Genomic DNA, 17,473 nt, shown 5'->3' on the forward strand with positions numbered 1-17,473 from the left:
CAACACAACAGAAGATATTTTAAGAAATGTCACAATGGTTTTGTGTTCACACAATGGAAGTCCTTCGATGATACGTTAAACTGAGGTCCTGACTCTCTGTGTGTGTGTGTGTGGCGGGCGTTCTAGCGCAATATGGCTGCCGTCGCATCATCCAGGTGGTGATTCCCCCCTTCCATGTAAGGCGCTTTGAGTGTCCAGAAAAGCGCTATATAAATGTAACAAAGGATTAAGTCAATGGGGTTCAGTGTTGTCTGATAATCAACATTCTTCAAAATATCTTCTCTTGTTTTCTGAAGAAGAAACTTGCACTGGTATGACATGAGGATGAGCTGTGTCTTTAAACTGGACTTTTTTCCGTGCTAGCTGTGCACTTTATTTCAGAAAACGTTCGGACTGCTTCGCTCGACAGCTCATAAACAAGTGAATGATTCACGGCTGTCATGTATTTCCTCTGATAATTCTGGACTGATGTGAGTTGAGACAGGGAAGCGTTTGAAATAAGACAGGGTTTCTCGCCTGTAAATGGAATAATGGCACTTGAACGTGATTGAATTGAATCAGTCGACAGCTCTCTGAAGGAGAACTTAAAGGGCAGAATCACACACATTCACCTCATCCAGGTAAAAAGCTAAATGCTGTCTCACTTCATTCTGAAGTCAAAATCAGCTTCTGAAGAGTTTAATGTGAGGTTTAATTCACTTAGACCTTCTAGAAAATAAACTGATGAATGTCATGAATGTTTGAATAATCCGCCTTGAGCGTTAATTCTCCAACAGCTGTGACATTTAGAAAATACATTTGCACATTTCTGAAGAAAATACATGTAGGTTTGTGTATTTGTGTTTAAAGCTTGAGTGCTACGTGTAGTTGCGAGCAGCGTTGGGTAAGTTACTCTGAAAAAGTAATTAATTACAAGTTCCTAATGATATATTCAATAGTGTAATTAGATTACTGTAGAAATTACTCTTTCCAAAAAGTATTTAATTACTTTCTTTATCCTATATCAACCTTGATTAGTTCAGTGATTCAAGGAAAGACATGAAACGCCTCTTTTAATTCATTCAAATAAATCATATAAAACTACATAAAGTACACAGTAAAATCAACAGTGTTAAACAAGGTCAAATTACCTCTCACAAAATAGTTATAATTTGACCTTTTTTAACCTACTGATTTACTGTGTAGTATTTTTAAGTATTAAATATTACAAATGTGAGTATTTTAAAGTTTGACTTTGAATATTGAAGTCAATTCCACTATAGTTCACACATATATTACACACAGTATTTAGTTTAATTAAATCAGAAGTAATTGTAATTAAATTACAGAGAAAAACAAAAGTAATCCCTTACTTTACTTTTTCAAGGGAAAAGTTAAATTGCAGTAACTAGTTACCCCAACGCTGGTTGCGAGAATGTTTCTGTTTTGTTGTGTGTGTTCTTCACAGAATCTGTGCTTTAACACGTGTGTGTTTCCTGTCAATGATGACATCATCACTTGACATGATTTGTTTTTTCAACTCTGTTAAATATCTTGTGAAACGGTGATTCCCAGGTGTGAGAATGTCTGAGGCTGTCGACGGGAGGAGCGTGGGTATAAATCAAGTTGTGAGAAGATTGTTACTGTAACGCTGATGTAACGTTTACAGGCAATAAGATCATTTGGAGGAGCTGTGATGGCTGTATTGAGACTCTTTGATGACTGCGAGACGCTGAAATGGGATTTGTTGGCAGGGAATTATTGTTACAGACATGCGCTCTCAGTGATGGTGCTTGGGATTAGGTCATATGAAAGCGGTGTCTTGAGGAAGCGAGCAAGCAGCCGAACGCTGACTGCATCATTTATTTAGCTTTATGTATTTGCATGACACACAAGAGCGCTTCAGCTATTGATCTTCACACTTCACTGCAGCTGTGTTTGTGATGTTTTCAAGTGTTTTAAGCTCTTTGAAGTCTCTGGAGTGTTTTAAGTGCTTTTGAAAAGCAGAGATGTCCCAATAAACCAGAGAGACTTTCATTCAGACGTTAAATTACAGACTGATGATCGATTAATAAATCATCTACTCATTTATTCAAGAACAGACACTTATACAATGACTTCAATGAAATGTCATGTTGAGTTAAATAAAGTCATTACGATGTGTTTGATGGGGTGTGTGATGTTGTCAGAATATCTAGCTGGGCTTTAAACACTGACAGGTTATAATGAAGATACATCCACAACCTCCATGATACTTCATGTTAACGCAAAGTTTACAGTTTTAACCGTGCTATTTGTAGTAAAACTGGTAATACAATTGGTAATCAATATAAAAAAAAGATACAGTAACTCCATTTTGGAAAACTATGGAAAAGTTTTGTAAGGGATATTAAGAAGCTGAAATATTATAATTATAGTCTTGCATGTATAATTTTAAAGCATTTGACATAAATTTTACAGTACTTACAATTTACTAAGAGCCAATGAATTGAAGTTCTTTGAAAAGTAAATGCTCTCTCATTTGTATGTGGCTTTGGATCAAATCGTCTGATAAATAAATTTAAGCTTTTATTATAAAGATGGAAAACCCTTTCTGTATTCGAATGATATTGTCATTCATATTGAAATGTTTGCTGTTTTGTTTTTCAGTGTGTGTTCGGCGGTGTAAGTGCTGTGACATCAACACGTCGCAGGGTTTGGGCCGAGCCTGGTGGCGTCTGAGGAGGACGTGTTATCAGATCGTGGAGCACAGCTGGTTTGAGACCTTTATCATCTTCATGATCCTCCTCAGCAGCGGAGCTCTGGTGAGCCCAAAATAAAAGCTTCACATAAAATGATTCGTCACACTTTAGAAAAGGGACCAGTTCTCTCTATTTACTAACTATTAACACCACTTTTGCATCAATAAACTCTCCTAGGTAGTTTTTAGGTTAAGGTTAAGGTAAAGTTAAGTTAAGGGATGTTGAATAAGGCATGTGCTTTATTCATACTAATATATGCATGTTCATAAGCAAATAGTTCAACTGATCACACACGTCATGTTTTGGGTGGACTCGCCTCATCCACGCTGACCTCAAACCCAGCACACAGACTGACCCTGGAACAGTGTGCAGGGCAGAAAGTGGCAGCGTGTTTTCTGCTGATGGCCTGAGGTGGCCGATGGCCCGGTCGGTCATTCGACTCCGCTGCGTCTGCGGGAGATCTGCTGTCACGCAAACACGTAGCCGTCTGCTGACGCTAATCCACATCAACACGTGCCATCAGACATTAACTCATCTTCACTCGCCATACAGCCACTTTATTACTGAATTAACACCCGGTGTGATGCGTGACCGCATATTAGTTGAGATTCAGATTTGTTTAGCTTTCATTTATATGACATTATGTGATGCTTTACAGGTCAATAGTTAATGTTCCTTGAGACAGTCGGGAGTAAACATTACGCTGTATGTTTTATAGAAGAATTGAATTTGACACTTTGATGGAGGATTATTATCAAGACAAAGATTCATTTTCTTGGTTATAATGCGCACTGATGAATGGCTCACATGGCGACTTGATGTAAAAGTGTCTTTGTTCGATTATGCACAACATTCAGCCACAGGAACGAGTATAAGAGCAGAAAACCTGCATAATGTCCTCACTGTATGATATTATATAAGACACTGCACTGTTTCTTAAAGATCAGAGGCCTGCGTGCTGTGCAGAGATATGTGACTCACAGAGAGGGGCTAATGTCAGTGCTCTGCCCGGGTGCCAGGTGTGTGCCCGAGCGGCTGGTATTTTACTGGCATTTACCCGTAGTTCCAGCGAGCAGCTGCTCTTTCAGACGGCCATTTGAATGATTACTCATGAAAACATAAGCAGAAAATGAGAAACGGCAGCGTCTGCAGAACAGAGTCCGGGCGCAGATGTTGTCTGATCGTTAGTGCACGTATGTGCTGGAGACGCACGCTCGGAACGCTTCAGAAAGACAGAATACTTCAATTCTGATGGCATTTATTCACCCTAAAAAGTTCCTCAACATCTACATTTTTTCATTCACCCCTCTGTATGTGAGTCTCTTTCTTCAGTGAACACAAAAGAAGATATTTTGAGAAATGTCTCGGTGGTTTTCGGTGTCCTTTATGTGACACATAAGGTTCTTTGTAGTCATAAGGTTCTGCTGGTCATAAAATGGTAAGAAAGAAATTAAGAGTTTGGTTCTAAAATGAGAGAACTCTGTTTTTAAAGCAGCCCTGCAACGGTGTTTCATGCATTCTGAATTCTTTACCATGTTAAACGTGCTGTCTTCTCATGCTTCACATGGTCAATTTGTCAAAAAACGAGTTGGGCGTATGACGTAATATTTCTGTGCTCGATACACACCCCAGTGATCCTACAGGTTTCAGAACGTTTTTTTTTAGAACATATAAAACTGTTTCGTAGCAACTTTTCTTAGTCCCTTATTGGACTAAGATGCCGGACATGAGCCGCATGCGTTGAGTGAAACTGATAGTGATTTAGTTCAGCCTACCCCTCCCCCCTGCACACACTGTAGGATTTCGGAAAAAATGGTACAGTTGTGTCTATCTTTTATAAATGTGTTCAAACAAAATACTCTTTGAACATACGACGTATGAGATACTACTCTATAGGTACTCAAGATTAATGTGAGATACCGCGTTTGTTAGAGCCGCTTTAAAAATTGTCAAAAGTCATGTTTTTATTATGTTATCATGTTTTCTTTCTGTATTTTTTTGTTATTACAGCTTAAATCAAAACAACCAACTGCAGTTTGATTGATATTAATTGGAAAACACAATAAAAAACTCTTCAAATATATCTTTAAAGATCCTAGAACTTCTCGGAGTAACTAAAATAATTATTGTATTTCATCATTTCATTTTTAAGAGTATATCACTGTACAAGGTCCTCAGTGTTGAACTGTTGAGCTCAAAGGCCCGATTAACATTTCGTGTCTAAAACTGTGCAGAAAACGCGAGCTGCACTGCGTTCTCCTTCTCCCAAAGCGCCTAGACTTTGTGCTCTCCTGGTGTCTGTCGTCGCTTAGCAACCATGGGCCACGATAACCGTTTTGACGAGGAGATATAAACAGGATATATGGAGTATAGGCACTGAAAATACCTTGCAATGACTCTGTTTCTAGATTTAGTTATGCTGTGATCATCTGTGTCTCCACCTTCATTGAGCATTGAGTCTATATTGGCTAGTTGGTTCTTGTCACATGACCTGCAGTGCGCTTGCGGCTTTCTGAAAAGTTGAGATTTTTTCATCTCGATGCGACGCTGACGTGAAAAAAAGAGCGCGCTCCCCATTTCTGTGCGGAAAAGACTCGCAATGTAAATATGGCCTAAAAATATCAATATAATCCCCTCCTAAAAAACAGACAAAAACCTGTGAATAACAGTGAAGTCACTTTCTGATCATATGGGTTTATTGTGTGTCTTTTGACAGGCGTTTGAAGATATTTACATTGAACAAAGGAAAGTGGTGAAAGTGATCCTTGAATACGCAGATAAAATGTTCACCTACATCTTTATCTTGGAAATGACTCTGAAGTGGATCGCTTACGGCTTCAAGAAATATTTCACCAACTACTGGTGCTGGCTGGACTTTCTCATCGTGGATGTAAGTAAACATCGCTTCACTTTATCAATGTCTCAAAGATACTGAAGATGAAATGATGAACTGTTGTGTCATGATGTTAGACAATACACAATACTGTCATCACAATCACAATAATATAAGAATATTTTCAACAAAATACAAAAAAAGGACATTTAACACATTTACTTCTAAAACATGAACAATTTAAAATGTAAAACATGTTTTTTGAATTGACAACATGGATTGTACAGTTAATTGAATAGATCTGTCACTGAAAAAAAAACAAGATTTTAACACACAATAAAAATCTAGGAAGGAATGAGGAAACGCTAAGAGAGAACTTCTTCAAACATTTTTGTATCATGATAAACATGTCACGCCACAATATATTATTGTACCTCTTTTGTGAAACAGCAAAAGATGATCATTAATAACAATTGTCATGTTCTTTGTGTATATTTTCTTTTGATTTCTGTGCATTCACAAGGTTTTCTGTTCTTCATATCGCAGGTGTCCTGTAGCTTAGTTTGTGATTGTTATCATTGTTGTGTAGCTGTGAATTGTGTTCTATTGTACAGACGGGTGGTTTTGTACTATTGTGATATTTTGACATGTCAATGACCATTAAATGGTTGAAGTTTTCTACATGTGAGACACATTCAGACACCTGCACGAGTGTGTTTTGTGTGTGTGTGTGATGTATGAAAGCATCTGTCAGCTCCAGTGAATCTTTATTCTTTACTGAGTAAACCAATCGCTCTGGTGCTGTGACGTAAACTCATGAGATCTCTTTTTCTCAATTACTAGCACTTAAGCTTTACGTTGAATTGAACATTTCTGGGGTATTTGCATTTACATTTCCTACTTATACTTTCAAAACTATCAAAAATGTCATTTTACTTGCAAGTTGCAGTCTGTAAGTTCTATAGTCATCTTTGTTTTCCAAACACCTTTTTAAAAGTTATGAATCTTGATCTTTAAATAGATGAAATTCTCATTCAAATAATAATCATGAAGTTTAGTTGTGTGTGTCTAACTAAAGCAAGTATAACTGAATTCTCACAGGTGTCAGTGTTTGGTCTGGTGGCACGTGCCCTCAATTATGATAACATCGGCACCGTGCGGGTTCTAAGGACTCTGCGGGCGCTGCGACCTCTCCGAGCTGTGTCTCGCTTTGCTGGGATGAGGGTAAGACCCGCTCTGACCGGGGCCCGTCACCGCTGGCGCTTATAAAGTGCACTCAATAGACAGGTCTTACAATCCCTTTCGTTCCCTAGCAGGTCAATGAGGAGGCCCTTCACTCTTCACACTAACACACATGTTCTACAGGAGGAGCGCTGGGTTTCCATGAACACTCATTTCTCCTCCAGCACAGACGCACGCGGCTGATGTTTCTTCTGCAGGTTGTGATGGAGCTGGAGTCTGTGATTGTGTCTCCTAACGCTGCGTCTTTCTCTCGGGCTGTTTGTCATTCATAGGTGTCACTAGTCAGCCTCGTAGCAAACACGCTCGGATACTCTGACTTCACTGCCATCAAATCACTCAGAACACTCAGAGCCCTCAGACCGCTGAGAGCACTGTCCAGATTTGAAGGCATGAGGGTAAGATACACTCACCCCCTCTCTCTCTCTCTCTCTCTCCCTGTCTTTCTCTCTCTCTCATCATTTGTTCTTTAGAGGCAGAAATAACATTTCTTTCTGTGTTTTCTTGCTTGTGCAACCTATTACCTCAAACCTCTTCACCTTTACAGTCAAACATATTACTGACACTCATTAAAACTTCTGATATGAATTATTCTATAGACCACTTCAAAAGACATAAACAATGCTGGTCCAGAAGAACTTCCTCAAAAGGATATGACCAACACGATATTTATAACACAATCAAAATGTTCAATTAATAACATGTGAGATAAAAAAACAACAGTATTTACATCTTGCGAAGTGGTCTATTGGGTGATACTCATAAATTGAGCAATTTCTGCAGTTAGAAAGTGTGTCCCATTAAGATCTGTACATTGACAATCAATCAGATTTCTTCACCAAACGACTTTAATAAGAACAGTAAAGTGTTAAAACTGTACATCATTGTGGTGTTTGTTGTAAATGTTTATGAACAATGAATGTTTAATGCAATAACAATGAGAATCACTGAGAACAACCCAAAAGTGAATCAAAGAAAAGCACGAAAAACACAGACTAACAAAGACATTTTTAATTTAGAAATATCAGGTTTGTTTGAGTTTGTTGGATCAGTAACCAGAATTATGCTGATCGTAATGGTGCTTAAGAATTCTTCATTTTCTTTCATCAGAATATCATTTCTTATGAATCAATTGATCTGATTGTGTGGACATGTTTCCATGAGAAACATTATCATGCTTTTGTTTGTTTTTGTCTTTAATTCCACTAATTCCCTAAACGTGATGTGAAAGGTTTTTTTTTCCTGCATTTAGGGCTCGTATGTGTTCATATTCTCACTCACTCTTATGTTTAATCAGATTATATTTCACACAGACTGATTTGGAATCACCTCATTTATTGCAAAGGCTTTAAGAAACGGGAAAATGGTTTCAGTGTTAGACATTAATGTGTAATATAGTTCATCAGATAACATCATTAACACAATGATATAGTGAGCAGATGTGTCCGTCATTCATGCTTTGAAAGTAATGATCAAACTTAATAAGATATACAGGTAACACTTAACGATAAGAAAGGGATAATCCACAGCTAGCTGTGCGTTACATGGTTTTAATACACGACATGGTTGCCTCCTCGAAGTGCATTAAAATCCTTTAATGCACGGCTAGCTGTGAATTATCCGGTTTATACCACGGTCATTTGCAAAGTTCAAGCTCTCATTGATGTTTACAGTGTAATTTAAGATCAAACAGGTGAAAATTCTGTAAGGTAATTTCAAATGTAACCAAACTGACTGGAGCTACCCGTGCGTTAAAGGGTTTTAATGCACACCCTCCAGCCAATCAGAATCGAGTATTCAAACAGACCATGGTATAAGGTGCTATTTATTAAAGTCAATGCATTAGCTAAAATGAACAAACAATAAAAAATATTATTCAGCATTTATTGATGTTATTTCATGTTAATTTCAACATTTACTAATACATTATTAAAATCAAAGGTTGTCACTGTTAATGCACGATAAACTGACATGAATAACTGTATGGACATGAAATAACATTGATCGGATTAATGAATGCTGAAAAACTCAATTGTACATTTTTATATCGTGTTAGCTAATGCATTTACTACTGTTAACTTATAACACCTTATTGTTAAGATACCAATATATACAATCTAAACCTGTTTTATATATTTAGAAAATAAAACATCCAGTAGATATCGATTATAACAATGTACAGCAACAGAGTATGTGTGTACAGTTAACACAGAGAAACAGTGTTATTTTATTTCACAATTGATTTTTTTGTCATTGTGTGGCAGTATTACAGGGAATGACAGTGATGGATGTGTACAGTAGTGTTGTGTAGTTGTCATTCAGTCCTGCGGTACATTATTAAACAGTCTGCATGAGAGAGAAACTGTAAAATGATGAAGCCTGTTTCTGTCCGCTGGAAACACCATCAGTATTCTGGATAATTGAATGTCAAAAAAGTCTTTTAGCATGTGAGAACGCAGCGGCGCCCCATCGCCTTCATGCTCGCACCATCATTTATACACACAACGCAACACACACAGAGCGCCTGTTTCTCCTCTCTATATCAACACAATTTTATTCATACAGGACATTATAAACGCTCGAAAAAGACATGTTTACTGATATAAAAACACATGTAGTTAAAGACAGAGTTTATACAATCATTGCTTCTTTTTTTTTTCTAGAATGTTGATCAACAACAACACTGAACCCCATTGACTTCCATTGTATGAACACAATACTACTGAGACATTTCTCTAAATATCTTCTGCTGTGTTACACCCAAGAAAGTCTCACATACAGGTTTTAAACCACATGAGAGAGTAAATGATGAGAGAATTTTGATGTTTGGCTGAACTCTGTGTTTAACATGTTAATCATATGCTGATGTAATTGAATGTAGTCGTGTAGTGTTAGTCTGTAGTTGTGTCTTCAGTGTAAATTGAATGGCAGTGGTTTAGATTTGCACGCTCGGTGAAGATGAGAGGTGCGGTGTTCCCCCGCCGTTCTCCGTGAATCTGGCAAATCAGATTAGACGTCACGCCGCTTTACAGCCCCGCGGGTTCAGAAAACGCTGTCTCACGCGCAGACAAAACTTCCTGTTACAGCCGGCCCTTTTAAACCATTTGGACCCACTAAGGCGCTCTCACTTTTACATGCTACACATATTCTGAAAGAGACACTTCACTGCCAAAAAGAAATGTCATACTTGGTATTGTAGTTTTATTTTTCAGCACAAATATCTAAACATTCTTAAGATAACGAAATAATGTCATTTAGCTTCTGAAGTGAATGTATCGTGATTTGTTTAGATATTGGTTTCATTATTATATTTTTATTTTTGTGTATTTAAGTATTACTTTTTAAGTCTTAATTAAAAAATGTTTCGATATTTGTTTTGAAAAAAATAGAGCTTGTGTTTTTGTTTTGTACAGTATTATACAATATTGTCTATACAGTTTTATATATAGTGTGTGTTTGTGTGTTTGACAGAGAGAGAATCTCACAAAAAATTCCAAGTAGAGATAAAAATAAATATTTTGCATAAAGAAAAATGTTGTTTACATTATCGTTAAGAAAACTCAGTATTGTTTTATTATAGTAAAAGTTTGTTTGTTTATATGATTTTTTTACCCGTTTTATTAAAGTGACCATGGTTAGATACCATAGTAAATTTCTACTTACCAGGGTTTTGACAAAAACATTTTAAGAATAAACCCAAAAAGCGACGGTTACTGTAGTTAAACCATGTCTTTTATTGTTATGGATATTACCGGCAGGTTTCATGAGATTCTCTCTTGTAATATTCACTTTTGTTATGTCTAATCACAGAAGTGTGCGGGTTTGAATGATTTTGGTGTTTTATGAATGGCCGGCACTGACATTTCAAGCGCGTTTGGCCCTCGATACACGATATCATGAGTTTTATTCCAGCGATACGAGAGGCGGGGAAATGGCGTAAATGCCAGTCGCCAAAGGCCATTCATAAATCAGCATGAAAGAGCCGCTGACAGCAGCCGAGCGTTTGTTTATGGCCTTCAGTATCTGATGTGATGTCAGAAACAAGCGCCGGCTCCATACTGTTCAAGTGGATGTGACAGCGCTCTGACACTTGATTTGTTTCCGTGGTAACCAGGTGGTGGTTAACGCTTTGATCGGGGCCATACCGTCCATCATGAACGTGCTGCTGGTGTGTCTGATCTTCTGGCTCATCTTCAGCATCATGGGCGTCAATCTGTTCGCCGGCAAGTTCGGCCGTTGCGTCAACCGGACGGGTTTCATCTACAACTCCTCTTACATCAACAACAAGACGGAGTGTCTGGCCATGAACAGCACGCTGTACTACTGGAGTAAAGTCAAAGTCAACTTCGACAATGTGGCCGCCGGGTACCTCGCGCTGCTTCAAGTGGTGAGCGGTGTACCCTCACGTCCGGTTCTCTTGCTCTTCTCCCAACGCCGTCTGTCTGTCAGAGCGTGCGAATCCATCCACAAGTTTATTTTTAGCCACTGCCGGGGCCATACGCTCAACTTTGTGCCCATTTCTTGCTCTTAACTTGGTTGCTGTGGTAACCTAGCAACAAGTCATTTAGCTCCCTTCCATCACCTTCTTCTGACTTCACCCGAGACAAACCTTTCATTTGCATCTAGAAATAGTCGCCCGCAGTCATTCACAAAAGCCTGTCATTACTGGAAAATAAAGCAAAAGGATTTCTGACTCTGGCTAATTCACATTTGACACACGTGAGCTGCTCCAGCGAGCCACAGATCATCATTCTTCATGTTGATTTACAGTAGAAATATATATCAACATCCTTAACATGAGATATTAACATTGCAAAACCGACTATATAGCCGTGTAAGTCTCAAGAACGGTTCTGTAGAAAACATGTGTGAAGACTTTGAGCATCACTTTATCTCAACACAAAACATGTTTTTATAAATGACGGTACAACCTAAAAGAACAACACGGAATATACATGAATGTATTTTTGAGCTGACAAGGCCACTCAGATCACTGTGACTGAATACACGTCTGTTCTGTGTGTGGGTTTACAACTTATTATTGGAAAGCTTGATTCTGATAGGCCACTCACGACACTTGCAGCTTCGTTATTCCCAGAGGCGTTAGGAGAGAGTCGTGTCAGTGGAACAGTTTCTTCACAGCGATGGCGGTTCATGGAGGCTCTCAATAGTTCCCTGAAGTTACAAGTAACACATTTAAAGGCGAAAGCGGTCGGAGCCGATAGCCTTGTGGATAGTGATCCTACATATGGCTCTGTTGCGCTCTAGATGACCCGAGTCCCGATCCCACCCACTCTGTCACCCACTTCGTTTCCTGTCCTGTTACTGTAAAAAAATCTTTAAAAATGAAAAAGCCTTTTAATGAATAAAAAAATGAAAGAATTAAAACATAACTTCCTGGAACTATCCGAAGGCTCCATGAATCACATGACGCTCCAGCCGTTGGCAGAACTCTCTCTCTCTCAATGGCTCTTGTTATTCCCAGATAACAACCTCTCGAAACAAAACCTCTCTCAAAACAGCAGCAAATCATTTTGACAAATTAAATATGAATATGTCTTTTAATAACATGAATGACATTATATGTACATTTCATTATACATTTATTATATTTACTATTTTACTTTATTGACATTTATTATTTAATTTACCTAAAGTCTTTCAGTGTTTGTTTTTCTTCCCAAAGGCCACTTTTAAGGGCTGGATGGAGATCATGTACGCGGCGGTGGACTCGCGATCTGTAAGTCCTCACGTGACTGACACTCATTTGTTCACTGTTTTAATGCTGATGCATGTGTTGAGTGGTTCAGAGAATGTCAATGATTGTTGATGTTGTGATGTAACAGGTGGAGGAACAGCCCATTAAAGAGAACAGTCTGTACATGTATCTCTACTTCGTCATCTTCATCATCTTTGGCTCTTTCTTCACTCTAAATCTCTTCATCGGTGTCATCATTGACAATTTCAACCAGCAGAAGCGAAAGATAAGTATTAAACACAGCGAGCCGAAGACCGCCGACGCGCTGAGCTCTTTCTCAGAATAACAGTGATGTTTCTCTTTACTTAGGAGGACAGGACATCTTCATGACTGAAGAACAGAAGAAATATTATAACGCTATGAAGAAGCTCGGATCCAAGAAACCACAGAAACCCATTCCACGACCTCTGGTGAGTTAAAGGTCTTGCATTTGATTATAAAGAGGGAATCTGTCAGACCACACCTGTATGATGACCACAACTGTATTTCAGAACACATTTCAGGGATTTTTATTTGACCTGGTCTCCAAACAAGCGTTCGACATCATCATAATGCTCCTCATCATCCTCAACATGGTGACCATGATGGTGGAAACGGACGAGCAGTCTCCAGGCATCGAGTTCATTCTCTACTACATCAACCTGGCCTTCATCGTCATCTTCACCAGCGAGTGCACCCTTAAAATCCTCGCCCTGCGCTGTTACTACTTCACCGTCAGCTGGAACATCTTTGACTTTGTGGTTGTCATTCTGTCTATTGTGGGTAAGTCAGCAAACGTGATCCTAACATGTGTGAAAAAACACAGTGGTACTTTGTTTTAAACATAAAGTGGGAAATGTTTTCATCATTATTTCATCATTAAATCGACGAGAATACCATCTGACATGTGCAGTGCACAGTTCTGAAGCTCTGAGAAACACCAGCAGTTTTCAGAATGAATGCTGACGGCGGTCAGGAGGGTTCTCTGAGGGAAGAGAACAATGACAGCAGTCGTCTCTGTCGGCTCAGCTGATTGGCTGGAACCAAGATGAGGGTTGCTACCATTGGAGTTAAAAGAGCTTGAACTGGTTCAATTCATTTCTTCAACGTTTCGAAAAAAAAACAGCTTTAGGGAATGTGTCCACCAAGGCGTTTCTGCCGGCGTGTTTTTTTTATTATTTCCAACGGAAAGGAGCCGGCATTCTCTTCCGCAGGCTCAGAGCGCCTTAAAGGGCTGATATGACACGGCTGAAAGGAATATTATGGTTTGTTTTAGATGTAACTCAATGTATAAACAAGATTTAAGGTTCAGAAACGCTGTATTTTCCTCATACCGTGCATATTTGTATCTCCTCTTTTCTCCGCCTCTCTGAAACATGCAGAATTTTAACAAAGCTCATGACTCTGAAAAGCGAGGTGTGTTCTGATTGGCCAATTCACCAGTGTGTAGTGATTGGTGGAATACTGCAAGCGTATGTAGGAAATGTAACGCCTCTTACCATATTTGGAACATCAGGTTCCTCTGCAATTCTGCCCTACAAAGGCAAAAGACCTTAACTCACTAGTGTAAAACTGAGAAAATAACTTTAAAGGTTTTTGTTTGTTCAGACAAATTAATGATAGGTAGGACACTGGAAATATGGCAATTAAATGTTTTAGTACTTAAATGTATGTACTTAAAACTTAAACTTGACTTTTGACCCCTTTTTTTAAGTTACTGTTTTCTACCTGTAGTGTCTGCAAAAAATGAGAAGTCTCGCCAAAGGCAAAAGCTGTAACTTCCACATTATCAATATTCTGCGTCTGGTCACCATTTACAAAACTATTATTGTAACACCTGTATAATATCTAGTTATCATGGTATTTATTTTGGATGAATATAAAATGTCCTAAAGGACGATTTGATGTATGTGAATGACAGCCCAGCAGGTTGAAATTATGCTCAGAATTCTTGTGGATTGTTGTGGATTAAACATCTTCGATGACATTCATTGCCATTGATTTTATTGGGTAACAAGGAAGGATGTGAATTTAATTGCAAACTGTAGTGATTTTATGTGTGATCGTGCTACATACTACACTGTCACAGCATTGGAGTCTAATCGTGCAACTAGTGTGCAGAATCAGACAGTCACTAATTAAAAAATATGAATTATTAAAATAATGTAAAAAACTTTTTTGTTTACAGTGCTTTATATGGAACAGTTTGGTAAGCTATTTATAGGCTGCTAAGAATAGCTAGCTAAGTGAAGTAGATCTATCTAATTCGTCAGCTTTTCCTGTAGCTCAGTGCTCAGAGCATTGCGTTAACAACGCAAGGTTGTAGGTTCGATCCCAGGGAATTGCAAATACCTATGTATAAATGTATAGGAAAAAAAACAATGTAAGTCCCTTTGGATACAAGCGTCTGCAAAATGCATAAATGTACACAATTTAAATGTTTGTCCGCAGCAACTTTTGTGTTAGATCATTTCTTACCTTGAGCTTGATGTCTGTTTTTCAAAGCCAGACAGGATACCATATCTCCAGGGTGCCACAGTAACTTCATATTGACGTACAGCTAAGCAAAGGCAGAGTACCGTATCTTAATAAGAGCGTTCAAAAACAAGTCAAGAGCAGTAACTAGTGTTACGGTGGTCTGCCTTGTTTTCCTTTGGGCTTTTGGAAGTTACTAATGCATTATATTCTCGAAAAAAGTATGAAATAGACTCAAGATTCTTATGGACAGATAAAGGACGTCTGGTATATCCCAAAAATATCAATAATCATTTTCGACCAAAATCAAAGTTACAATCTTTTGCCTTTGCAAGGCAGAATTGTACTAACAATTTATTTGCTTATACATTTTGGCTGTCTTAGTCAAATCTGACCACCAGCAGACCTGGATTTGTGGGGGTGTGGTTACACAAGGCATTTCAGGCATTTTCGCTTTTAGATAGAATGCATCTTTTGTTCCCACAATTTCATTTCCGCTATTTTACTTGTCTAATACATGCATGGGCACCTTATAACACACCAAAGAAAGACACAGAAAAACACGTTTTCACGCCATATGACCCCTTTAATGTTTTAAAATGCTGTCTGGCAAATTTTGGGCATTAGACAAATGTGTACATGTGATTTGGACTGACTAGAGTCTTATTCTGCTTGCAGGTGTCGTTCTCGCCGACATCATTGAGAAATATTTTGTGTCGCCCACTCTGTTTCGAGTCATCCGCTTAGCTCGGATCGGCCGGATCCTTAGACTCATCCGAGGGGCCAAAGGAATCCGAACGCTGCTCTTCGCCTTGATGATGTCATTGCCGGCGCTGTTCAACATCGGCCTCCTTCTCTTCCTCGTCATGTTCATCTACGCCATCTTTGGCATGGCCAACTTCGCCTACGTCAAGAAGCAGGGCGGCATCGATGACATGTTCAACTTCGAGACGTTCGGCAACAGCATGATCTGTCTGTTCCAGATCACCACCTCCGCCGGCTGGGACAACCTGCTGAGCCCTATACTGAACAACTCACCGGAGGAGTGCGACCCGGATATCCCCCACATCGGCACGAACACCCGGGGCAACTGCGGCAATCCTTCAGTGGGCATCACGTTTTTTGTCACCTACATCATCATTTCTTTCCTCATCGTGGTCAATATGTACATCGCCATTATTTTGGAGAATTTCAGCGTTGCTACGGAGGAGAGCACGGAACCGTTGAGCGAGGACGACTTCGAGATGTTCTACGAGGTTTGGGAGAAGTTCGACCCCGAGGCCACGCAGTTCATAGAGTACTCCAAACTCTCGGATTTCGCCGACACACTTTCAGAGCCGCTGCGCATCGCCAAGCCCAACAAAATCAAACTCATTTCCATGGACCTGCCCATGGTGAGCGGAGACAAGATTCACTGTCTGGACATCTTATTTGCCTTCACCAAACGCGTGCTGGGCGAGTCGGGCGAGATGGACGCTTTGAAACAGCAGATGGAGGAGAAGTTCATGATGGCCAACCCCTCCAAGATCTCGTACGAGCCCATCACCACCACCCTGAGGAGAAAACAAGAGGAGGTGTCGGCCCTCATAATCCAAAGAGCGTACAGGAGATATCTGATGAGGCGGCAGCTGAAACGAGCCTCGTTACTCTACCGTCAGATCAACATGTCCGACTCCGCCAAATATGACGGTGACAGCGTGCCAGAGGACGAGGGACTCGTGGCCTGTATGATCCAGGAGAACTACGGACTCGAGATCACCCAGACGCTGTCGGCGACGTCTTCCCCCCCGTCGTACGACAGCGTTACACGGGCCACGAGCGAACTTTTCCAAGCTCTGATCCCCCAAAACACGGACCTCAGTGAAACCTTGCCCTCTCCGGACAGAGACCGCCAGTCGTTTCTGTGACCATTTGGGGCGATTTCCTTTTTTGTTTACCGAATGTAACATAGTTGAAATGACACATGGGTTTTTGTAGGAACTCTTTGATTTCTCTAGTGGTTCACTGTTTTTGTTTGAACCGACAGGAGATTTCTGCACACGCTCACAGTTTGAATGCATGAGTGAGATCCCTAGAGATTATTATATCAAATATTAGACTGAACGAAACACGTTTTATCATTAAAGGTCTTACTTCAGTTGGTGTGAATCCTTTTCACAACAGGTTTGATATAGAAGACATCAGGAGTGTAAATCTAGAGGCGTGTGTTGATGTGGGAACGCATGATGAATACCTCTTTCTACATGTCGCTAGCGATGACAAGCAGCAAAAACGCCGCTCTCCTCTTTGACACTTGTTTGCTCTTTCTGTTTGCTTTTTCTGTTCCCGTCCCAGGTACAACACACAGTCGGTTTCTATTAAAACAATCGCTCAGAGTCACTACAATGTGCACTTACTAGTAAAAGACAATCAGACGCGGTGGCACCGGAGCTTGAAATCTGTCTTTACTAACTTCTAGCGAGAGATCAT

At 39.6% G+C, this 17,473-nt stretch overlaps 1 protein-coding gene across 6 annotated transcripts in view; it reads left to right on the plus strand.

Moving 5' to 3' along the window:
- The window catches only part of scn5lab (sodium channel, voltage gated, type V-like, alpha b), a 102,184-nt gene extending 85,043 nt beyond the window's left edge, over positions 1-17,141 (plus strand). For 5 of the 6 annotated variants that reach the window (XM_056738999.1, XM_056738997.1, XM_056738998.1 and 2 more), the window contains 10 exons: positions 2,629-2,783; positions 5,437-5,610; positions 6,655-6,777; positions 7,068-7,190; positions 10,907-11,179; positions 12,479-12,532; positions 12,639-12,780; positions 12,860-12,960; positions 13,042-13,312; positions 15,683-17,141. In XM_056738999.1, coding sequence (XP_056594977.1) covers positions 2,629-2,783; positions 5,437-5,610; positions 6,655-6,777; positions 7,068-7,190; positions 10,907-11,179; positions 12,479-12,532; positions 12,639-12,780; positions 12,860-12,960; positions 13,042-13,312; positions 15,683-16,911 — 2,645 coding nt within the window. In that variant the 3' untranslated portion in view covers positions 16,912-17,141. The remainder of the gene's footprint in view (positions 1-2,628; positions 2,784-5,436; positions 5,611-6,654; positions 6,778-7,067; positions 7,191-10,906; positions 11,180-12,478; positions 12,533-12,638; positions 12,781-12,859; positions 12,961-13,041; positions 13,313-15,682) is intronic. The other variant, XM_056739000.1, reaches the window with a different exon arrangement.
- Positions 17,142-17,473: the final 332 nt, after the last annotated feature.

This window comes from Triplophysa dalaica, chromosome 23 (assembly GCF_015846415.1).
Source record: "Triplophysa dalaica isolate WHDGS20190420 chromosome 23, ASM1584641v1, whole genome shotgun sequence".
NCBI classification, from domain to species: Eukaryota; Metazoa; Chordata; class Actinopteri; order Cypriniformes; family Nemacheilidae; genus Triplophysa; species Triplophysa dalaica.